Raw genomic sequence first — 26239 nt, 5'->3', positions numbered from 1 at the left:
TGGAATAACCAGCCGGGTCTTTCCTCAACACTCCAGCTGCAGCTCTGTGCCAAAAAGCGCATCATACAGAGCAACCGCCCCTCACGTGAGAGCTGTTTGAAGCTGTCTCTACAGAAACCACTTAAAGATCTTGGTAAAGCTCAGTATACAAACCGTGTTCCCCCATGGCCCGATTTATTTTTGTATCACCTGCTTTCATGTCTTCTTGGGATGATCACGTCCTCTCCCAGATAACTGAGAGTTGCCTACATCATGCCTGTCACCAGATAAACATTCCTGCTTCTCATGTTATCATCTAAATACGACACAAAAATATAAATCCTCATTGGGCCCTTTGTAAAGAAATCTGGCCCCAACTCGCAGCAGCTCTATGTTAGGAGCAGCGGAGAAACCAGCCTCCTGCCTTGTGCAATGACTTTCAAAAGCTTTTAATGGAAAAGCAGCCAGTTTTCTTGTTCCATTTACACCTACTGCTGATTGATTCCCATTCTCATCCAAGCTTCTGAAATCAGAGTTGTGGAATAACTTTACACTTTCCCAAGCATAGTGTACACAATACATACTCACTGCTGCTCAGAAAATAGGTTAATAACCTCCTGGTACAAAGTTTTGAACTATACAGCCTAGCTACAGATTTACACGAGCTTTTCTTAAGTTTTGGTGCAATGAAAAAGCTCTAAGTGGATCCTAAAGCAGATTGTAGATCATACAATCATTTCAGAGGGAAGGGACCAACCGAAAGTAGGATAGTCTGTGTAAGATATTCCTAGGTATATGCAGAACAGTTCATGAGTATCTAGCTAACATTTTGTACCCCATTAATGTTGATCAAACACTTCAATAGCAACTACTTCAGAGTTCCCATTCTCCTTAGAACAGCAATTTTTAAAGTAATCACTAATTCTCCTGGAAACCATGATGATGATACATCAACTCTCCTCCCGTTTCCTTTCCACAACAGTGGTTGTGGTAGTTGTCGCACATACAGGTTTTTTACACAGTGACAGGCCCAGCCCCCTCAAGTAACACAACTTGAGAACCCTGTCTATGTGCACAGGCAGACACACAAAACCTGTCAGTCTCTCTTTAGGGCACTAAAGCTACTTTTAAATAAGGTGCTCTAAATCAAAATCAGTCTATTACCTGAGCTACCGAGCTAAAGTTTAGCCAAAACACAACAGAATATATATAAAAGCATAGAATTTCATCTCTGAAGTACAGACATGAAACATGCTTCTAACTTTTTTTAGTGTTCAGGCTATTGGAAAAATACACACCACCAAGGAAAACTTGCACAAGGCCAATTCTGCAGGAGAGCTATTGAAAAGCATGACAGGTGGAATATGAATCCTAAAGTCACAGCAGCTTCTGCAGTGTTTCCACATCCCTGCATATAGTTGTGACAGCAAAAGATATCCTAAACTGAGTTAAATTAAGTGTCCCTCCCAGCTGACTAAGAGCCACATGAAATATGGCTATCTGCATGTCAGGATGGTTTTCTGTTCTCCAACAAGAAGAGCAGATTGTGACTGAACTAGGGCTTGGGTAACACATACTACAAGCCAATTCTGCTTCTCCAAAAACATCCTTTCCTTAGCTGTGGTCAGCAAATCCATCTCGTTCACGTTAGTGTATACATAGCTATGACTCAATCTCTGTTGGTGTCCCAGTAATCAGTGTCTTTGCAATGATGAAACCATTCACTGGAGTCCCAGGATTCTCTTCTTGCTTGGCTTGGCTTAGAGTAACCGGAGAAAAAAATGTCCCCCACACCCTCCCAAGCAGCAGACCAATATCCATAGAATTCCACAGGAGAGTACATACAACCTACTCCTATGCTTTTCTCCCATCGTCCCCCGCAAATTATGAAGTACTAAGCAGTTAAGATCACATTCTGATTATCTCTACTATAGCCTCATGAATCTGGTATAACTTCCCAGAAGGCAATACAGCTGCTGTGAGATCATGCGGAGACGTCACTTCATTCTCAAGGCAGAGCTGCAGCTCCCACTGGTATCATGCGGTGCAGGAGTTGGGGCTTTCCGTAGAAAGCAAAATAATGGCAGAACCAAAAAGGGATTTCAAAACACACAAACCAAACAGGTCACTCAGCAAAACCATGCTGCACTATCTTACTGATTTAGTGCCTTTAACACCTACTGGAATACAAAAGCTGGATAACCCCCCACTATAGCAGGTAAATATTTTAAAAATCACATTGTCGTAATACTGAGGGTTAACAGTATCTACTATTGATGCCTGAAACATACATTACTGTGACCTGTACATGTCACAGCCGTATTTGATGCTCAGAAAAGTGCACAAGGTAATCAGAGCCTTCAAAGCTGTTTTCTTTTTCTCTGCTCAAACTCCTGGCAACAGCCTTGCTTACTGAAGGTCTTTTCCTTTTTCTTACTGTAGGTAATAAGCGTGAGGTATGTACCTATGAAAAAATAGTAAAATAAACACACTGTCGCTTCGGAACTCACACATTTTGCAACTAGAGTATTTCACAGAAGATGTAGCCTTAGCATGTGTCTGTACACTGGGGTACAGTAATGCAGACTTTGGTACTGTAAGACACAGCATGGTTTTGATGGCTAATGGCTTAAAAATTACTACTACCAGCAGACTTAATGATTTTATGATTTTTACGTGCTAAAAATTCCAAATTGTACAGCTGCATCACTGCAAAGTGTTACCTGTTGACAGATCTGCCCCACTTTTTACTATGGGCAAACTATTATCTTCTAGTACCTACGCTTAAGAACAGGATTGGAATGAAAACTGAACCTGGTGCTTTTAAGAACAGACCAAAGCTAGCTGACAAAAAGTAGCATTGGGAGGAACAGGTAATGAAATATTTATACGAATGTCACTTATTAGTTCAGTTTTTGCATTGTACTTCTAGGGCTATCCAGGATACCCAGATAAAATACAGCAGCCTAGACTCTTTCATTTCAGAATTTACATGTGTTCTCCTTCCTGTGCTTATTCAGAGTGGAAAACAGGTATCTTTATCACCAAGGCCTTAAATGTTTTGGGTACCCTGGTTCTTGTCTGTCCTACTGGAGCAGGACACAGCTGTTCACCTTCAGCAGCAGGACTTTCTGCCAAATGGAAGAGTACTGCTGGCTCTGGGGACTCTTCTGTAGAATTGCTTGCTTACAACAATCAAACAAATTCAGAATTAATGCTTAACAGATTCAGCTAAAAGTATTATCAATCTAATGCTTATGTTTTAATCTACTGCTAATTTGCATAACATTTAGTAGCCAAATGGTGTTAACTCACTTCCATGCCCTGGCCTGACCTCACAGTTCTTCCTTTCTCCACATTTCCTCAACTTGGTTCATTTCACTGCCATAATCAGTCTGAATCCCTCCTTCCCCAGCTCCCACATGTGGCTACTGGCTGTGTTGTCTGAGAGTGCCGCTCACGCTGCTGCAGCTTTGACATTGCACTTGCCTGTCTTCTCCGTACTACCAAAAATAAGACCATCACACCAGCAATGTTGTGTTACTCATGACAATACTGTTAGGAAAGCATCTCAGAAAGAATGTTTCTACTTTGATTCTAGCAGTTGCTGGAAAGAGCTGAATTCTGACCATCTCTTTTCTGATGTTACAATCTTGTGATTACATCACTTAACCAGCCACCTAGAACACACCACCTTCGATTTACTTGTCAAATATACATATTCTCCAAGGTATACCAGTCACGATCACACATCCACACAATTCAGGCCTAGTTATTACTGTAAACACTTAAGCTATTACACACTCCCATCTTCTTAGACTACCAAAATACCCCACCAGATATTCAATACTGATCAAATAATACAGAGTTTATAATTTACAGACAAAACAGTACTGGCATAATTTGTTTATTGTACTGTGAGCATCAGTATATATTAGAGACAAAGAAAACATGACTTCCAGTACAAAGAAAAAAACCTGGAGATTTAAAATGTTGCTCAGTATCAATCATGGAGAACCTATAAATTATCTGCTGGAATGCTTTCAGCTCAAAAGCTTGGCTTCTACAATTACAGAACACTGAGGAATATAAGATGTTCTGGATCCCAAAAGCCACATACCTAAGGTTAAATTGTAAAAGATCTGAAAAGATACTAGGTAAAACTTATAAACTTGTTTTCTTCTGAGACAGATTGATCTTATCTCCAAGACTCAGAGCCATTCCCTGTAAGGAAAAGAAAGAAAACATTCATGACACTGACACTTCAAAATAACTTTATCTATATTAAAATGGAAGTTCCATGTACAGAAATCTATGAAGTTAGCTACATGCAAATTGAAGTATTTCTAACTGTTCATTTATTGGTATCAATAACAGGGCATATATTCTTGACACTAGGTAAAGGCTACATCTACACATATTATTGACATGACACTTAAATTTAAGCTAGCAACTGCTAAATCTGTTATCAATATCAAAGGCAGGAAAAAAAACAGAAGTGGAAGCCTTTTGACCTCCCACCACTTGAAAATATGCTGCCACTGAAGAAACTACAGCAGTCGATCAAGTTACTGAAATTCAGCTGTTGAAAGTCTCAGTGTTGATACTACACTCAATGAACCAAAACTATAGAAAATAACTTCATCTCAGAACCATATTTTCACATAGAAAATGAAGTAGTCTCAAAAGAAACTGCACAAACAAAACCACCTAATAAACAGAGTGATCTCAAGATGAAACTAAGCTGGCATATACAATTGAATGTAGTCTTATGTAAAAAATGCCACTGCGAACATATCAGAAATATTGATTTTAAACCACTCTGAAATCTTTACAACGACAAACTAAATGGTTTTAATGAGACGTGTGCGAAAATTCACAGGTAGTCCTTTATTGCACACTGTTTAAAATATATTTATCGGTACAATAGCTGTTTTGTTATTAAATGGTTCCAAACTTGGCACTTTTTTTAGTCAGAAGTTCTAAAATCCAAAGCAGACTCATGGATGACAGACTTTGGGGTTTGTTTTGTTGTTTTTATAAGGAACTAGTGAACAGAAATTACATGCATAAAATTTCCTTGTTATATGAAATTGAAATGTAGAATTCCATAGGAAATAGATCATAGAACCTTGGGGACTATTTGCTCTTTACTTAAAAGCAAATCAAGTATACTGTCCTATTTGCAGCACTATGGATAAAATAAGAAAATCTTGGCCCAAAGGCCTAGTTTATGATAATGCACTGGGAGAGAAGAGGTACAACGTGGTTGTAGGGTATGAGTACACCTAACTAAAAAGCAATTCTCACAAAATACGTATAAGATCGTTCTTTAAAACTAAGCCTAAAGTTTCTCTATTCATCTTCCCCAAAAATTTCCCATGAATACCAGAAACTAATGTCCAAAATTTGCAAGTTTTTTAGAGTGCCCAGTACATTTTCTTAAAAATGATGAGGAGAAACGGTACTCAAACAGAAGCCACGTTACCTGACTCTTTGCACGGATTCGTATGTGACCAGTGACAGGTGCCTCTGGTCCAAGATGAATTGGCTTTTCAATGCTGACGTTTGCAAGCGCATCTTCTCCGAAAATGGAACGTGCATAAAGATTGGCCGCCATGAAGCCACAATAACCAGAAAGTGCCTACAGAAAGCACACATTAATTCTTTAGAATGGCCAAAATCCTTTACATACATTTTCATTCATCCTACCTATAGCTCGACATACACCAACATTTAACATTTAAGCCTCTTTCTTTGCATACAACCTTCCTTAAAACATGAAAGTCATGCAATTGGAAAACAGTGGTGGCCTTTTTCTAAAATTAATATTGAAAGATATGCAATCTACAATTTTCATCAAAACACAGTAGGATGGCATTTTATGATCTGATTTAATGAACAGCAAAATGATAAAGAAGATACATAGTAGCAACAGCCACTATACCTATTGTGGCTAACAACTATTATATACACTGTATGTTAAAAGCAAATAGCTAGTTATACATATATTTTGTTTTGCAACAAAAAGGCAAAATTGGCAAAAGAAAGGTAAATTTTGACAGAGAAGGAAGGAACTTGGAGCTACTGAAAAAAGACTTGTATAAAACCAGATGGTTCCATCAAATCTATACTACAGCTTAGCTACTACAAATGAAAACAAACATTCTGGTTTTCTAGCTGGCCAAGAAATAACTAAAATGATTAAGAGACACAGAATTTTTGTAACATTAACTTGCTTTTACTCATTTCAGAGTACTCATTTAAAAATTTGAAGTATATGTACTATTTCATATTTATGAAATAAGAATATTTAAAACAATTTAACAGTCACAAATTTATAATAATATTTACAACAAATGTTAAACAAATTAAACAAAGCACACAAACTAAAAAGGGTGTCTAAAAGTCTTCAAGCAAATAGCTCACCTTCTCTGGAGTGAGGCATTTCATATTGGTTGACTTCAGTATGTGCTGTAAGTATTCATTTAGATCAATGATATTGGTATTCACTGTAACCTTCAAGAAGGGAAAAAAAATGGCAATTACTTTAATTAGTATCTCAGGCATTTCTGAAACCATCTCATCTTCAGGGCTCTATGAAGAGGATCACCGCTACATTTCTCCAAATCACATTATGTGACAGCATCATACGAAGTCTTCACCTCCTACCATCTGCTTGTTAAAGGGTGGTAAATCCATGCTATGATTCCTAAAATGTATTAGGTGAATATGATACTCTGCTGAACAGGTAGACTCTCTACAGCAAATCATACACTTCTTGTCTGAATATAGTTCACACATTGTCAGCACAAAAAAATAAAGCGGTATCTAGTCCAAAGCTTGCTTTTAACCAATGATAAAAATTACTCTCATATTTCCCTTCTGGTGACCAAGCTCTCTAGGCTGCGTTGGCTTCCTCAGATTGAGTATTGTGGGTCTTGTTTAAATTGCTATTTAACACGTCTTTCAGGAGTTGTTTACAAATTGTTAAGGCTTCCCATATTACAGATTAAAATTTGTTTTTAATTTCCCTTTAAGGGAACTTAAATCCATTCTCAAGTGAATATATGTAAATACATGTAGCAAACAAAGGTACAGCTCGTGTAAAATATCACCCATTCTGCTTTAATGTTTTTATTCTTAAATTAAGTTGCTCTGTCGCATGAGATTACCCCTCTTAAAGCCCTTTTGTTCCGCAATATTATCTCCCTTAAACTCTTTTTAACAGGTCTGTAACTAACAGTTTGGGCACTAACTGTGTAACGTACCTACCATTTTGTTGGTCTTATGTAGCATCCATAGCCACTCTGTATGCTATGGCTGTACTGCAAAGCAAGAAATCAAAGACGGCCCTGCCCACAGCAAGGGGGCTGGACTAAATTATCACTAGAAGGTCCCCTACAACCCAAAACATTCTATGATTAAAAAAAAGACAACACAATTCCAAACTGGAGAGGCTGAGGAGTATGACCAGTTCTGTAGTGTCAGCACAAACTTAGCATTTGTTGCTATTTCACCTTTGAGCCAAAACACACAGCAAGCACCAAGCCATTTGGACACCTTCCATACAGGAGGTAACGCTCAATGCACACACCCCTTTTGTAAGAAAAAACTAGTTATTGCATCACTAAGGTCGTGAAACAGAAAACAGTAAGAGAATGAGTTACTTGAGGCCAAGATCCAATGTGTATCACAAGAGATAATGTTGACATAATGAGCTGATGTAGATACAATTATACCTCACTAACAAAACCCCAAATAACATATAAAAAATAACACTAACTTTGTTTTCCCACTCAAATTCTGCCCACATCTGTCTGAACTCTGCATCCGTACAAGAAGCAGGCTGGATGTAATCCATGATGTCAATGTGAATATCGCTGAGCACTACACAGTTTCTGTCACTGGCTGCTCCAGAGATGTCATACACTGCAACATAGAGCACAAACAACCTTAATGTTTAAGAAAATGAATTTGCGCTAAATCAGAGTGCTTAGTTACCACGTGCTAGTTAACAACAGTCAGCACTTGCTCAGCCTCCTCGCCGACCTCTGTCCTCTTCAAGTGCTTTACCCAGTTACCACAGAACTTTGAGTGAAGTTCCTGGTCTTTCAGGCCAGGCTGCCCAGCTCATCTCGCACTCAGAGACGTCAGTTCGAGTATGATGCTGACACTCATTCTCGAGGTAGCACGTTCTACTATCATTTTAAGTGAAAGCGATACAATTTTTTTTTTAAATCATACTCATACATTGTAGACCATTTACTTTCCTCTTCCAGTGTTTTAATTATTTTTGAGCTCATTAAGCAGTTAAGAAATGTTGCACATTCATTTTAATTTTGCATACTGAACTGTTTACTTACCAATATTACCAAAAATTATTCCATTTTCTGTTGAAGCAACTTTGACATTAGCTTTAATGTTTGCAAAATCATGAGGAGCAAGTGTCAGAGGAGATGGTTTTTCCACAAGTTTCAAGTCACCTGTGTAAAGAGATTGCAAGACAGAGATCAGGAAACATTCCCAGTACACAATCAGTTTGGCTTTTGGAATAGCACTGTTTTATTTTCTTGTCCCTTAATTCTGATGTCTACAGAGTTGTGCTAAATACCAGCATAAATACACCAGTTGATTTGGATTTTTTTGTTTGTTTGTTGGGTTTTTTGTGTTGTTTTGTTTTGGTTCTGGTTTTGGTTTTTTGTTGTTGTTGGTTTTTACTGTTTGCTACTTGCAAGACAAAACAATTTACATTACATTAAAAATTTCAGTTAAAATATTTGTGTATTCATCCAAACGCCACTGAAAATAAATACTGACTTAAATGGGCTTTGGATTGAGTCTAGCATTAATTTTTAACGATCAGGAAATGGTTAATTCTACCTTATGTTTCAATCACTGACACCATAATAGGTAATCCTACTGTCAATTGTCTCAAACCCAAAGTTCAATGTCCAGTATTACATGCACTAAGCTATTTATAAATAGGTCAAAGTATCCCCTTGATTTTGAATATAATTGTTCACAGGAAACAGTAACAGGTGTATTTTTCCTAATGCTTCAGCAAGTAACTGTAAAAGACTCCTTAGTTCTATCAAACTGTGGAGTTTGAGAACATAGCACAAACAGCATCTACTCTACACACAAGAATGAAGAATCAAGAGAGTTTTTGCAATATATCAGAAGACACCAACTGCGAAATACAGGATTCCACTTTACTGAGCTGGTAAACAGAAAAATCCACAAAATCTATTACATAAAATATTTGTGTTACTTACCTCCATCATTAGTCTGATCAAATGACTTACAAAAGATTAGAAGGAAGGTTATGCCCCTCACACATTGATATCAATTAAAAGTATATAATATGAGTTCTCCTAATATGTTGCAAAAATATTTCAACTCCTGACTGCCAAAACAGAAGACAACTAACAGGTTACTGTTCTTAGATTATTTGTTCCAGTCCCTCTCCTACAGGAAGTTAATGAAGCCTCAGCATTTGTCCAAGCAAGGCTCTGGTATGGCTGCTGGTGCAGGGAATGGTTTCGGCTGAGGGAGTTTGGGATTTAAGTACTGCAGGCTGAAGGCAAGAACCACCTCGGCCAGGTGGCTGGCTGTTGCCTGACATTTGCTCCACACCAGTTTGGATTTGGTCCTCTTGCTCTCCAGAACAATGGGGAATAAATATATAAAAAATCCTACGCAATATCTCAGGAAAAAAGCATGAAAAATTTAAGATTTGACTATGGTTTATATCAGGTTTATATTTTAATTTTTTATGTTAACTACTCCTACATTTATACAGTCCTTTGACGGCAACTGCAAGGCTGATGTGGCCCCTGGTGAAAATGCATCTGACAGCCCTTACCTAGTGTGGCCAGCTCTAGCGTGCAGTTCTGCAGGGTGTCACTGGTCTGGTTCACCACCAGCACATCCAGCACAATGTCATACTGATTGACATGGACGTATGCTTCTGCGTAGACAGGGTCCGAGAAACCTGTCAGCTGAGTAACCTGAGAAAGAAGAGAGTTTAAGGTGTTTCTTTTTTCTCATAAACCAGTTTAAAACATGGAATCATGTCCAACAGTGACAAAAAATAAAAATCAACTACAATTAAATCCACTGCTCTTCAATATGAGCCTCCAAATCAAGTTGGTGTGCAAGAGCTTTTAATTTCACAGAATTAACTTACTAGTAAGAAAAAAAAAAAAAAAGAAAATTGAAAAACCCCACTGCAATCACCACAAGTTTTGTCTAGAAAATAGCATTTAAAGAAGTTGTGATGTTTAGGAAATATAAAGTACGCGCATAAGTCTTCCAAAATAAACAGATTTAATCTATTTATAGCTAAATACACAGTGACTGTCCATATTATTCACACAAATAAATTTTAACTGCATCCTTCCTTCACATGTTCTTTTGCGTACACTCTACAATTATAAATCCTTTCCAGATGAAATGTATTCTGAACCTAATTCACTTAAGTATCTAAAATATAGACTGTAATATCATTTATTCTTAAAAATATCACTATGACAAATGCTGACTTAAAATGAAAAGGTAACTTTAAACAGTAAAAATAATTCAACTAGACTTTTAAAAAATAAAAGTCTATTTAACTCTAACAAATGAATGAATGAATGAATGAAGAGATTCCTTCTCTTTGTGCCTTCTCTACAGGTCCTGGTACCAGCAGCAAAAAAAATAAAAAAGGTATAAAGAGTGAAACAAGGATGCACTGCACTTGGCAAAAGGATATGGTGGCCAAAGAAAGAACAGTGTTCTTAATCACTTGTGACATCCCTGCACTCTTCCCTGTGAACCTTACTGGGCTCTTCAGACAAGCAAACAATCTTAATTTCCTCTTGACATCCCATAGCGCAGCACTCTCCAAGTCTCAGAATCACAGAATGTCAGGGATTGGAAGGGACCTCAAAAGATCATCTAGTCCAATCCCCCTGCCGGAGCAGGAACACCCAGATGAGGTTACACAGGAAGGTGTCCAAGTGGGTTTTGAATGTCTCCAGAGTAGGAGACTCCACAACCCCCCTGGGCAGCCTGTTCCAGTGCCTGTTACCCTCACTGTGAAGAAGTTTCTTCTCATATTTAAGTGGAACCTCTTGTGTTCCAATTTGAACCCACTACCCCTTGCATTGGTTGTCACCGAGAAGAGCCTGGCTCCATCCTCGTGACACTCACCCTTTATATATCTGTAAACATTAATGAGGTCACCCCTCAGTCTCCTCCAAGCTAAAGAGTCCCAGCTCCCTCAGCCTTTCCCCATAAGGAAGATGCTCCACTCTATCATCTTCGTTGCCCTGTGCTGGACTCTCTCCAGCAGTTCCCTGTCCTTCTGGAATTGAGGGACCCAGAACTGAACACAATATTCCAGAATTCTCCTCCTTATTCTTCCTCTCCCACATGAAGAAAGTAACAACTTTGGGCAAAAGAGCTTTTATCTTTCTCCTGATCTTACCCAGGAAATAGCTGGGTCTTTCCAATCAACCACCGCAGCCTGGTTCATCACTTCCAGCCTGTGACTCCCAAAGCTGATCTTGTGCATAAGCAGTACAAAGGGTAAATAATTAAAACACTGACTTTCACATTACCTTATTAAGTTTGGACGCAAGAGGATCAGCAGCTTCTTTCCTCTGTGTGTTTCCCATCGCTGCAAGAAGGCTAAGCTGAAACTGGTCTTCTTTTGAGCTCATTTCATTTTTAGCAGTAAGCTGCATGAAGGAAATAGGATCATCGGGCTGAACCGTCACATTCCTCTTCTCAGATTCCTTCTGCAAGAAGAGAAATATTCAAGAATTCATTATGAATTCCATTCTTTAGCACAAAAACACACTCAACTAACAGCTGACTTAGACACAAACAAACGGTGACATTTCTGGGAGCTGCCTGGATGTGAACATATGCAAAATACTCCAAGTGTTTATGGTTACAGACTTGTCATAGCTCACCTTCTGGGAAAGTTTCTCCTCTTCTAGCTTGGCTGACAGCATGTGAGAGAGGGACTGCCTGCATTCTTTGTTGAAAATATCATTCATGAGAGGAGAACATTCTGACAGAACTTTCAGACACAAGGAAATACGATCCACATCATCATCTGTAATCGGCTTCTTGGGAAGAGAGGACTTTCCCAAATGGAGAATTGTGGCCATCAGCAGCATAGCTTCAGCAATGAAGGACTGAGGAGGAGGAAAGAGAAAGGAATGAGGTTATTGCATTTTACACAGCTTTACAGCTCATTTTTTTATAAAAAGGTGTACATTATTCTGTTCAGATATTTTATTATTTGATTACTTATTTTTTTAGTACTTATTATCTAGAAACTGAGCAGCATGATTTAGAGATTGTCTGGATAGGGCCTACTGCTTTCCAACCACTCTGTTTGTGACCCCAATTATTGTTATCTAATCACAGAACTGGCACCTCATTTGGACTTAACCCTTTCGCATCTGTTTAAAAGAGGCAACAACCAGCCCTTCTTTGCAACTACAGTGAAAACACAACAGATTACTTACATTTTGCTTCTTCTTTTCCTGAACTAGTGACACATATCGTAAAGCAATCTTAGTTAAAGTTGTAGCGAGAGAAGCTGCAACAAAGAAATCGCCATCAAGCAGGAATCCTCGTAATGGAGGTCTGCAAAGACAAATGATAATCAGAAAACTGGTTTTGGATGACACTCTTTAGCCTACTTATCTTCATACCTTAACATCCATACTGTACAAACAAATTAAGTTGAAAGGTCACAGAAGTTTGTTTGTTTTCCTTTAGCAGTAATTTTCCAGATACAGAGATATTCGCAAGTCGCATAGACATTTCCACACAAAACAGGGAGCGAAAAGTGTAATGGATAATAATTCCATTGTAGCTCTGAGACGATAATGGCTACTTAAGACGAAGTAGCCCATCTGCAGTAATTAAGGAAACAGGGCAATTGTTCTGACTACCAATGAAATAAACTACAGCAAGAAGTGCAAGGCAATATCAAGGAAAAAAAAAAAAGTTTTAATCTAAAGGCAACATCCCTGTATCCAGTTAAAATTGTGAGGGGATTTTATGCATAAATCATAAAGAATCAACTAGGATTTAGAAGACTGTAATTAATAATGTCCTTTTTGATATGCAGTAAGCTTTGATTACAAATCATAAGCAACTAGGCAGCTACTGTCTACTTGGGATAACACCTTAAAACAGGAAAAATACCTCAACCACTAAATTGCATGAGAGGGAATACTACTCAAAAATCATTAACCAAGTCACTCCTGGCCTAGTATGAAATCTTAAATACCTGTCTTCTTCTTTTTTGGCAGGTCGGGAACTACTGAGAGCACTCTGTGTGGCATAAGTGCCCATCTCTGTCACCAATTTTTGGGCTGGACCCACAGACACCTCTTCTTCAGGTTTTAGCTCACCAGCTTCTTTCTTGATTTCAGATTCTACTATTGGGATCTAGATACAAACAGGAAACAATTGTTACAATTAATACAATTTTCTTTTTTTCTCCGTAGAAGGTTTTAATTAAAAGCATCTGCATTGTTAAGGTTTTTATAAGTAAAACGTCAGTTACAGTGCAACAGTTTTGTGAGAATCTGAGAAGATAGGCAGATGTTGAAATACATACAGAAGCCTCCTACCCATGCACAAAGGTCACATTATACAGACTGTCTTAGACGCCTATCAGAACAACCCAGACTCAAAGCACTCTTCTTTTGTTAGTGGATATAATTAAATCGTATCTTAAAGCTGCCATAACTCTCTGATATAAGGAATTTCTCATCTCTCCTCTTAACAGCTATCACTTATTCTCTATACATGCCAGCTTCAGGCAGGCTACTTAAAAAAAATTAATAATGAATGCAAAACCATAACACAAGTGCTCAAAACCCTATTGCATTTTATTCAATTTTTTAAAATATCCTTTTTTTAAATAAAAACAAACAAACACACTGTCTAAGAGCAAGTAAACCCATAGAGAGCTAGCCTAATGAAGCAAACGCACCTCTCCAAGTGATCTGCGGACTTCTGTCATTACACTTTGTATATCTTCCTTTGTGCTGCAGTATTCTCCAAGGATCCACAAAGCTCCTCGATAAATCCTAAGACAAGAACAGTAAATTAAGTCACGCTTTCATTATATATACTCACACTATCATCAAAGGAATTGATTTATGGTCAGGTGATAAAGTCCAGTCTTGACAGATACAAAAGGACGTGATTGACAGACAACAAATTCGATCAAGAGCGATCAGCCTTGGTCAAGAGGTCTTGATCAAGAGCATTCAAATCCTTTCAGCCTTGGTAATCTAATGAACAAGTATATGAAGGGAAATATATTCTCTGCTACAAATTTATTTCCATCTGTGTTAATCCTGATATTCACAAAATTGAATTTCATTATGATCATAATGAAATAATTCCACTGTATGCAAATAAAGTCAGGTGTAATTCCTCCAGTTAACTGAGACTGTCTTTTCCTTCATATAGGAGAAAATGAAAATCAAAAACATGAATGAAGATTAGGGAATAAATAGTAAAGCTTCAGAGTGGTTTTTTTCCCCACTTAATGAGATGATGATGGAGATAGGATTTCCTGTGTATTGGAAAATGGTTCATTGGTGTCTTGATACAGAGAAGTTCTCATTTGACTTAACCTTTGCAGATCCATCAGATAACCAAGTTTTTAGATACTATAGGTACAGCTTAGGTACTATAAAAGCTTTGGAGATTGCAAATCCCAGTCTATGTTAGACTGGGTTTTCTAATAAATGTACAGTAAGTACTTCCAGTTGCCTACAAGTATAAATTCCTGCTGCAATAATCCCTTAGTAACTCTGTTTTAACAAATATATCACTTTAGAGTTGGCTTTCGTCAACAATGATATCTTCTAACATGCAGAAATACAGTTATCAATTGCATTGTAAAAACAAAATTTGAATTTCTTTTCTTCTTTCAATGCAACAAGCGCCCTATATGTGTTTTGTAGAAGTAGGCAAGAAGGAAGTTGTAACTAGAAATCATCTACACCCAAAATACCTCAGCTTCACTTAATTCTTTTGTGCGTGTGAGCTGCAAGGATTTTAGTAGATATTTCATGACAATACATATTTCATGCAAGTGAACCACAAGAAGCACCAATGTCTGGTATCATATTTTGGACTCACTTGACAGATTTAATAGCGTGAAAGACTTCAAGCATCTTCTCAACAATAAGAGGTCTGAGGTTATCAAATCGCTGGATCGCTTCCCGCACAAACTCCAAGACATCAGCAGCTGCCGCTTCATTATTATCACTCAGGAACTCCATCAGCTAGCACAGGAGAGGGGATATGAGCGCAAATAGCAGCACGGCTCAGTGTGTAAACAGTATTTTCCTTCTACGTTCAGAAAAATTAAACTACATATACATATCCCATTAAACAAAGCTGAAGTCAAACCAACATAAGCACATTCCAATCAATTATCTAATACCAAAATTGTTTTTCTAATGACACAAACTATTGCACATGCTCATGTTCCTCAAAAATCTTGAAAAATAAAGTCTCAGAAAACAAATAACTATAACATCAAAAATCCTATATTTCTTTAGGAATACAAATAGCATTGCTTCATGTGAGGCCACCATTAGAAACACCTCAGCTTCAGTTATTCTCCAGGTTTTGCATATAGCTAGAACATATTTAATGACAATATAAGTAAACATTTGCGTACCACTGGAATAACATTTGCAGCCATATCTGGAAACCGAACACTACAGGAATGTAATGTACGAACAAGCAGCTGTCTGTACTTGTCTGTATCTTCATGCTCTGTCACATTGTTAGTTTTAATCACCTCCTTCTTCAGAACAATCACGAGCTGCAGAAAAGATCAAATAAAATTGAAGAACAGCCCATATTTTTCCACAGAATAAAAACCAGTGTAACGAAACACAAGCAACATATATTTTACCTCCTCCACATTTCTTGAAGAGACAAGATCCAGAGCCAGTTGAAGGGTTTTTTTGCGCACTTCTAGATCTGGGGTACTCAACACTCTGAGGATGTCCATAACTAGATCCTGAAACAATCACAAAATTGTAACTACTTTTGGTGCTTTAAATTACTTCCTTTTCATACACTTCTAATTTTCAGTCCTCAGTAAGACTTTCTGGATATATAGTGTATAATCTGCTGACAAAAAAAGCAAGATATCCTAGACATTAGGAACTGCACGGTGTTCATTTAATACATTCTACATTTATGTAAAAGTCTACCATGCAAACAACCTCATTGTTACAATCCAGACAGCATCTGCTACTGTTAGTTCTTATGCAGACAATAAAAGCAGCAAGTCACAAACACAGAAGTCCATCAAATATGTTTTTACCAAAAAACGTATCAACAGAAGACTGAAACTGCAGAAGTGCATTCTTCCATACATCACAACACCCAGAAGTTTAATTTATGAAAGAAAAGCCTTCAATAAGATTACAAGAAAAGAGACAGCTCACATACCTGTAACACTCGTTCATGGGAGGGATGCTCCTTTAATTCAACCAACCGATCCAAAACAATCAATTTCACATTATTATCACTTTCTTTAATAATCAAATCTATGTAGCACTGGGCAGCTGCCTAAAATTAAAAGGATCAAAAAGCTTTTTTAAGCAACAAAGAGGAAAAACTGGTAAATTCCAGACAGAAATTCAGGAAAACACACCTTCTATTTTACTATTAAACCAACTACTCAAAGAGTTGGCACAGAAATGAACCCAAGAACAGTCTTTAAAACCTTTTGGTCCACTGTAAACATTGATTCTAGCACATTACAAAAATGACACAGGAACGCTCACAATGGCATCAGCTTATGAAACACAGACTTGATTTCAAATTCAAAGAAAGTCGTAAAGAGATACATTTCCTGGCAGGCTTTGGGTCAGCACTTAGGTATGCAACAGGGCATGAAAACCAATTTAAAATAGTTGCCGGTGTTAGCCTATCTAGATATGGTTTTAATGACAGCTTCTATGAACAATATTTCTACTCAGTAAAAATGATTACACTAAAGCAAGAATATTGGGATACTTATTCTGATCTTTTGAAACTATTATGTACAGTGCTTTTACTCTAAATCTAGACTGCCATAAACTACTTCTGAAATTTCCTTGCAAGTTCAAAATTATTCAAAGTGTAGTCGCAAATAATTGTACAAACATAAATTTAGGAACCCAAGGTCAATCAGTAATCAACGTTAATCTTCACTGCTTTATGTTTCCACCCTGGTCTGAAAAGAGTAATATTTATGAGTAAATAAAGTAATCCAACCTCTGCAAATCTTCAGCTTTAGCCTGCTTTACTAAGTGCGCCAAGAAGATTGGAGGCTGATACCAACCACTGTACAACAGTTTGCGAGTATTCAAGCTTTTTCCCTGCCAAAGTGACATGAAGTCCACTAGCTGCAGGTCTGCAAAAATACAGTCCTAGTCTTTTTTTAGAGACCAATTTAAAGAGACATTTTAAGACAGTGTTTTGCACATGAAGTGTTAAAACATTCCATATCACTAAAGCCTTCGCTCTTTCAAAATATCAATGTACAGCACACAGTATTAATTCCAGTGCGCTAAAAGCTACCGAAACATCTGAAAACATCACTTTTGTACCTTGATTGCTGTTGGTGCACTGGAGAGTGTAACCAGAGTACCTGCAGCTTCATACTTCACTGCGGGACTTGATGACTGCAGTAAATTGTAGATGCAGCGGATAAACCGAGCTCTCTCTGATGGATTTGCATGACAGACCTAGATAAGAAAAACAATGCATAGTTGATGCATAAAGAAAAAACAAAATAGCAACTGTATAGCCTGATTGCTCCATTATCTTACAACGAGGAGAAAATAAAGCAAAAGATGACAACCTTTCCTGGGAATAAGAAGTGTCATTCATAGCTGTAAAAATCTAATTACATAAGCTATTAAACAAGCTATTATTCACAACTGTATGTGATGCTATACGGTCTTAAAATCTCGGATCAAAATGAAGAGCAGAGCCTCCACCAGCTTCTGTAACAGATGTCCTGCTCATGTCTATGAAGAACAGTCTGATAACACACAGACCACATCACAGAAAATCCAGTGAGACATCTCACTCTGCACTGTCACATTTCAGCTGTTTATTGTTTCAAGAGACAAGTCTTACTCAGCTCTACTAAGCAATGACATAATCCTTACATGGACTAAATGCCTTTTCCAGCAACATTCTATCCCTTTTAAAAAGCAGTCTAATACAATCTAACATGTACATTTATTTGGAATGTGCCACAACATTTCTCTTTTACCTTATAAATTAGCTCAACGATAACCAGCTGCAGTATGTCACCGAATGTCTGGACTTGGTCAATACAGGTACTCAAATAATCCAAAGCTCGATCCTATAGAAATAAAAGATAAATTATTCTAAATTATTCTAAATTATTTGGAGTTTGCTCACTCAGTTATATTTTAAATCAAAACACATTTTAAAAATCAAAGCACAAACCAACGTATATTCAACCCTTCAACTTGAAATCTAAAACAATTAATGAAAATATTGTAAATCTGAAGAGAAATTAATCCATTCTGCTGATAAATGGCAAAAAAGAAATGAAACTAATGGTTATCAGGCACAAAAGGCAGTTGACTGTAAATAATCCAAAATACTAAAGAGAAATTGCTGTTTCTTTCTCATGTGTCTACAGAAGCTATAAAACAGTAGGTAATGGAGCACTTCTTAATCTGGTTAAGTTCACTTGGCAAAACTAATTACAGTTTTCAGCATCAACATATGCCTTCACCAAATACAGCAATTCTCCTTTTAAATTAACACAGCACTGAAGACCTACTTTAACTTTTGCAGTTACCAAATATTCCACAAATGGGTTAACGCTACCATATATGGCTTTTAATTAATATAAATAGTTGATATCACCAAACAACTACTGGCTAGTTACCCAGTACATTTTCAAGTATTTAAACCAAGACAGTTTGAGGACAAGTATTCTTACCTGATCTGCATGAATTAGCATCATAAATGCATTTCTTTTGCAGCTTGCATCTTTCTCATTCACCAAGAAATCATGGATCAATTCAGGAGCATCAGGTATAAGATGTTCAAAATTTCTTAAAAAAAAAAAAAGTAATTAAAACAACTACTGGTAAGGAGTAGAACTTAAGGCTTAATTGTGTAACCTAAAGACAAACTTTGACAAAGATTCAAAAAGCATAAAACACAGCTTTTCTGTAGCTATTTGAAATGCCAGCAGACTCAAGGAGCTTTAAAAAATGTCTTTGTTATCACGACAGCTAAGACATTACCCTATCAATTATTTCTGTTCAATAGTAACGTTCAGCCACACTGTTCAGGTAACAACTGCAATAATGTTTAGTGTACACCTGTAGTACATTAAGAATGCCTTGCTTGAAATAAATGTGTATCTGCATATTCCTGTGAAGATTCTTCTATATTTATGGTTGTGGACAATGGTTACTATTAATAACATTTAAATCGTTAAGGAAGGCATCTGCCCATACAAATTAACCTGCAATATAAGGACTGCAGTCACACTTCAGAAAGCAGCAACAGTAGCTCTTGCTTTTCCAGAGAAGCCCATGGAGAAAAAGCAAACAAACCAACCAACCCTCAAACACCAAACCATTGATTGGTAAATGTTTATGAGATCTCAAAAACTACCAGGTCACTAAAACTAGCCTTGATCTTCTGCCCCCATGACTTTATATAGTTTCTGGCATTTACCTATAAATGGTGTAAATTGCAAGAACTGCATTTCTGCGCACGTAGCTGTGACGATGCTCTAGACACGCACGAATGGCCGGCATCAAAGGCTCCAGCAGTTCTGCCTCTTTCAGCTTGCAAAGAAAACGGAGAGTAGATCCTCTGATAAATTCATTTGGGTGCTGAAGATCCTAAAATCGACAAGAAACATATTTGAAATGCCAGACTCTTCAGCCCTCTTGTTAAGCTCAGATGAATACGCTTGCTACCCTTCTCCCACGCTCAGCCTTAAAACAGTGCTGCCCCACAATATTTAAAAGCACACATTTCTGTGTAGTAAAACTTTGGCTGTGGGATGCTTTTTTGTGCATTGTGTATGTTTTCTCTGATCACTAGGGCTGTGAAAGCTCACCCTGCAGGCACTCCTGCACACTGGATACTAATCTCTAGGTCATCTGCTTCCGACCCATTCTCAAAGAAGCTGAAGGACCTTATTATCCTTGTGAAGGATTGGCTTGATGAAGATATTCCAAAAGTAGTGTTCTTTTATGACCCATGGCTCGACCCAAGACAATATGAAGACCGTAACTAGGTTATCCCTCATCTTTGAGGTTCGTTGACTTGGAAACAAAGAGCACTAAATTTTTGTTAAGTTGTAATAGTAAAAGAACACATAAAAAATTCCTCGGTAGGAGGTCTCCTGGTCATCTACAATTGCCCAGCTCTGAAGCACTGGGACATAACAGTTAAGAAGGAAATGCTGAGCATAAACCACTTTTATATTTATCAAACAAGACAAAATGAGATACATCACAGAAAGATCCAGTATAGGCCCTTAAGTAATTAACTAAACAATGGGCTACCTTTCTGTATGCATCACACACAAGGATCATTTCCTGCAATAGCCGTCCATCTGGAGTGGTCTTGGGCACTATCTCCCAAAAGACAAGAAGCAGTTTTTTGATGGTATGATCTTGGAGAGGCAGTACAAAACGTATAATGGTCATCAGAAGGCCAGGCAGTTTTTCACCATTCAGAATCATGATGATGACTTTCTTCAAGGCCTCTGTCTTCAGCTTGACATCTCCTTTTTCTAGAGAAGGAGGAAAGGAAATCAGGAAGGCTAACCTGGCACAGCTAGTTTAAGAGGAAAATTGACCTTCAGTGTCAGAAGATATGAACCCCCTCTGAAAGAGCGCAATATAGCATAGCAATACAATTCACACCCTTACTTCTACTAAAAGGATAAAGAGATATGCAAGAGATATGTCATGAATAACCACGGAGTTCAGACTTAATTCTAGAATGCACATAATGGAATTAACAGAGTTCAACAAATTTCAGAACTGTTCCAATGTTTAAACAGCCCTTCATACCAGGATACTGCCATGTGCTCTGATGTCATACCTATACTAAATACTAACAGCGCCTTTCCTCCAAGCAAGACAGAACAGTGAGTGCGCTGAACAAGTGATAAGACAACTTGCTGCTTATCATTGCATTATTTAAATCTGCCTGAGCCCAAACAGGTATGACTTCAAACAGAAAGACAGAAAAAGATTTCCAATTTTTGCGCAGACTGAGGGGAGGAAAACAAACAAACAAACAACAACCAAACACTTATGATAAATATAATGAAGTTTCTCAAAACATGTCAAACAGAGGAATGCATACATTTCAAAAATCAACAAAACAAAAACAACATTGAATTGACTTGTTTGCATTTATAAAACATAAACAATATTCTAGGAAAGGCACAATGAGAGAATATGAGAATTATCCAGGTAAAATGGAATATCCTTCAAATCATTGTCCATTACTTGCCTAGGTCATTTTTTAAGCTGATTTCAGAAGGTGGTTCTGAATCCATAGGAACATTGATTAACGTGTAACACACGTTCTCTGCAGCTGTCATGGTTCTTGGTTACAAAAGTTTTCTCAGTGGAAGAACTATTTTGACACAAATATCAGACAACCTAAAAAGCAAACAAAATCATTCCAAAGTTAACAGATTTTATTAACAAACACCACAAAAATATTTTCTAAACTGACTTAATTATTTGAAGGGATTGCTGGGTTTCTTGAGAAGGCACATTCAAAAGCCCTCTCAATTTTCTGTTATGCTACAATATTCCCATCAGTACCAGAAAATGAAGAGCATGAAGTTTCCCAAAGAGGAAAAAAAAAAGTAAATGAAAAAAAAAATCTTTCCAATACTTCAACACAGTCAGAGATAACTGAAGTGTGTGGGCACCTGACTGCAGCTCAATGGAAGCAGCAGTTTTTCCCTCATCTTCTCACTCCCCCAATCCCAGGTCTGTATTCCCACAACCTTTCCTGCACCTCTGTGCCTCTCCAGGTGAGATGACACAAGCTGCAAAATCATAGAATCACGTGGGTTGGAAAAGACCTTTAAGATCATCAAGTTCAACTGCTGACCTAGCACCGTCAAGTCCACCTCTAAACCATGTCCCTAAGAACCTCATCTATGCATTTTTTAAACGCCTCCAGGGATGGTGAGTCCATTATTTCCCTGGGCAGCCTGTTCCAATGCCCAACAAACCTTTCAGTGAATAAATTTTTCCTAATATGCAATCTAAACCTCCCCTGGTGCAACCTGAGGCCATTTCCTCTTGTCCTATCGCTTGTTCCTTGGGAGAAGAGACCAAACCCCACCTCACTACAACATCCTTTCAGGTAGCTGTAGACAGCAATAAGTCCCCCCCACCTGAAAAATATCACAGCAAAGAAAGACGAAGAGTTTTTGGCTCATTTAACAAGTTGAATCAGCCTATGAAGGAAGCTTTGAAGATGAGCATGAGATCAACAGAGGAGAAGCAGCACTGCGGTGGAGAGGGAAGCAGGACCAGAATTCCCAGACCAGCTCAACTCTACTGTCTAACTGTTCCACTGGACACTAATGAGGAAAATATGTATTTTTACAGTCAAAAGTATGACAAAGTTACAGATCTATCAAACCTGCCCTTGGCTCACAGTTCAGGTAACAAAATTACCAATTAAGCTCAGTCCTCATTCTCACGTTTGTTACTTCCTTATATACGATAGACATACAGGATCAAATAAAATGTTTTATTCTATTTCTTAAGTAATGAAAAGTGTCCAAATTTGAGCTTCCTCAGTTAACACTATGATACCATACTGACAAGCACAGTAAATTGTTACTTTTTATTACATCGCCACTGTTGTATATTCTACAGAAAAATGTGTCAAAAAAAACTAAAGAAAAACTACTTTCTCTGTGTTTCTATTGCTGTTAATTTTCTGGAAGTCTTAGACCGAGTTTAATACATCATTAAAACAAGGAAGATGCCTTTTTACTTTAAATTAAGATACTACACATCAGTCAAATATTGTATAAAAGCATGCTTGTTTTATGTAATTATTATTACTAACTGAACAAAATGTTCCCCATCAGTGGTTGTGACTGATATAAAGATGAAACCACTAAACTTTCCAACTCCAGGCTGTGCTTTCACTGCAGATCACTTTTCCTCTAAGAACAATGATCTCAAGGAGGGCCATACGTCCCTGACATAAAGATTTCACTAACACACCAGTTTACAAAGTTATTGTCTGGGGACGCCAGCTCCCACCCCACATCACCTTTTTGAGCTGTGCAGACAACTTGTAGGATGCAAACCCTGTAACCTTCCACTCCAACCTTATTTCTGAAGCAGTAAGAAACACACGCAACATCCAACAGGCCCACACACCCCATTCCCAGCCTGGTTAAAAGCACCATCCAACCAACAGCTCTGAGGAAAGAGAGGGAAGGGCGGACATGGAATCGCAGCACTTGCATGAACAGCTGAGATGCTGCACAAGCCGGTCCTGGGTCCAAAGTCCCTCTTCCCAACCAACAGGCACCTAGAGAACCTTGGGCTGAACGGTGAGCAGGTAACTTGTGCTAACTTGGACTCCAGCCTCTTTCTACACAACAACACAACTAAAACAGTACCACAACTACTACCCAAAATAATAAATGCAAGATGATTTTTTCTTTTTTAACGCCTGTTACGATTTTTATATTTTTAAGAATTAGTTTCTTCGAGTTCCTTGTTTACAAATATCTACACAAACTACTCCTGCTCATTTTTAGAAATACAACAGTTTTCTTGCCTCGGCAGCAGTTTTTTGCGTACTTTTTCCATAGTTACCCAGAACTCCTGCCTCAAAGCCCCGCAGCCAGCACCTTCTTCTCCAATAATGACTCAAAGACCAGAAAGTAGATTTTCGTGAAAAGCAGACCAGGTATCTTTGCTCATACAAAGATCTCAACTGCAGAAATTCTACGAAAAATTGAAGCCAAACAGGTCTCTAAAGCATGAAAACATGGAGTGTATTTTAGGCTCTGAAAAGCAGCAGTGAAAACCAAGTCCCGTAAAACGTGGAGCTGGTGACTGGGCAGGGAGAGCCACCACTGAGCCTTCCCCCCTGCAAGGCACCAAGCCTTGATATCACAGTTTAACCTTACAGAGAATCCCCACAGACACAGAAGGAGGTGTTGTTTTTCTTCAGCGATAAAACATCTGGGTACCTGCATAAGGAAACTGAAAGTTTTACAGTTCATACAACACAGGAAGATCAAAATCTGTGCCCGCTCTCCTGGTACATCCTTGAGGAGCCTTATGAACTGGGGTACCTGGCGACCCAAAATCCTGAGAGAATCATTTTATTGATGCACGACCTACAATATATCATGTAAAAACGTTTACTGAAGAATCCCAAGTAAACGTATAGTTCGTTCAGGGAGATTTCGCTCATGATTTCCTATATGACTACTTTTTGCTCAAATATAGCATTTTTAGCGACGAGTTAAAACTTTAAATACGTGGATGCCCGCGTTTGCCCGCCATTCCCCTCAGAAAAATCGGAGACCTACACCCCCCAACCCCCCAGCACCTCTCCGGGACCCGCTCCGCCAAGCACCCAGAAACGTTAGCGATGCCGGGGGCTCCCTCAGCGACCCACACGCAAGGAACCCCCCTCCATCCCTCAGAGAACCCCCAGGAAGGTGCGGGCGGGGCCGTGAGGCCTCGGGCCTGCGGGCCCCACCGGAGCGGCGGCTGCACCGCCACGGTGCCCACTGTCCTTCGGCCCCGGCGAGGCCGCTGCTCCCCAGGCGCAAAACTCCGTACCCGCTGGCGCGGCGGCCCGGCCCAGTCCGCTCGAGTCGGGCCCGATGCGGAGCTCAGCCCGCGGCGCTCCGGCGATGGCTGACGTGGAGCCGCTCCCTCCCCAGGCCACATCGATAGTACGGCGGCCCTGCCGGGACACGCCTCCCAGCCGGACGGCAACGCGAAAGGGGCGGAGCCGCCTGCGGCGGCTCCGCCCCTTTCGCGTTGCCGCCCGGGCTGGGAAGGAGGGCGGGGCAACGGGATGGGGCGGGGTCCTGCGTCTGACGTCACGGCCTCGTGGCAGGCAACGTCATTGCGCGCGTAAGCAGGAAGGCGGCTCGGGCAGTGGGGGCGGGAGAGAGCAGAACGAGGCAAAACTAAAGGTAATAAATAAAAAGGGACGGGGAACTAGAAAAATAAATGGGGGGGAAAAAGTAGAAAAGTCCATAGGGACGAATAAATAGGGGAAAAATTAACAATACTAAGGGGAAAAAAATTACACAACTAATTAGTAATAGAACAAATAAAATTGAAAGCACTTGTCCCAGTGCTTATAGCCAAATACACAGCCCTAATGTTATTATTCTGTTAATATTTTCGTGACTGAACTATTTAAATGGATTCAACATAGTGTTTGTCTTTTATTAAAGACAACATACAAAGTTTTTGTGTTTTGTTTTTTCAAGTACATTGAGCAGGGTATCAAGGCCCTAGGTAAGTCCACCCCAAAAACTTGGGGTTTTATCATTTTCAATGTATTAATTAGTGAGAATGATTACAGCAGAATGATTGAACATGGAAAATGAAAAAAAAAAATAAAAATGCAGAACTCATTTTTCTTAAAATACAGCATCACACCCATTCTGCACGTAGGAAGCACTGACTCACTGGGCTTCCCTGCCAGATGTCCCCAAGGAAGTTGTCGCCTGTCCCCAACTTTAGGGCGCTCAGCTTGAATCCAAATGGGCAGCGGGGACCCCTGGCGCAGCCCCCACAGAGCCCACTGCTGGGACACAGCCGCACCACAGGGACACGGCCCCACTGCAGGGACACCCACGGCCCCACAGAGCCCACTGCAGGGACACAGCCGCACCACAGGGACACGGCCCCACTGCAGGGACACCCACGGCCCCACAGAGCCCACTGCAGGGACACAGCCGCACCACAGGGACACGGCCCCACTGCAGGGACACCCACGGCCCCACAGAGCCCACTGCAGGGACACAGCCGCACCACAGGGACACGGCCCCACTGCAGGGACACCCACGGCCCCACAGAGCCCACTGCAGGGACACAGCCGCACCACAGGGACACGGCCCCACTGCAGGGACACCCACGGCCCCACAGAGCCCACTGCAGGG

General features: G+C 39.2%; 1 protein-coding gene across 1 annotated transcript; it reads right to left on the bottom strand.

Moving 5' to 3' along the window:
• Positions 1–3870: 3870 nt before the first annotated feature.
• COPB1 (COPI coat complex subunit beta 1) lies at positions 3871–25056 on the bottom strand. Its single transcript, XM_065065282.1, has 22 exons — positions 24900–25056; positions 21565–21716; positions 20604–20833; positions 19762–19931; positions 19013–19127; positions 18308–18400; positions 17634–17771; positions 16489–16608; positions 15944–16051; positions 15704–15850; positions 15157–15302; positions 13994–14090; positions 13283–13443; positions 12510–12630; positions 11946–12173; positions 11589–11768; positions 9848–9992; positions 8346–8465; positions 7766–7911; positions 6409–6498; positions 5468–5623; positions 3871–4203 (listed from the first exon to the last, which is right to left on the bottom strand). The coding sequence occupies exons 2-22, from the start codon at positions 21653–21655 to the stop codon at positions 4144–4146; spliced, it is 2862 nt and encodes a 953-aa protein (XP_064921354.1). The 5' UTR covers positions 21656–21716; positions 24900–25056; the 3' UTR covers positions 3871–4143.
• Positions 25057–26239: the final 1183 nt, after the last annotated feature.

Source organism: Columba livia, chromosome 5, assembly GCF_036013475.1.
Source record: "Columba livia isolate bColLiv1 breed racing homer chromosome 5, bColLiv1.pat.W.v2, whole genome shotgun sequence".
NCBI lineage: Eukaryota > Metazoa > Chordata > Aves > Columbiformes > Columbidae > Columba > Columba livia.
Note: the sequence above shows the minus strand (reverse complement) of the source record. Positions and strands in the feature narration are given on the sequence as shown.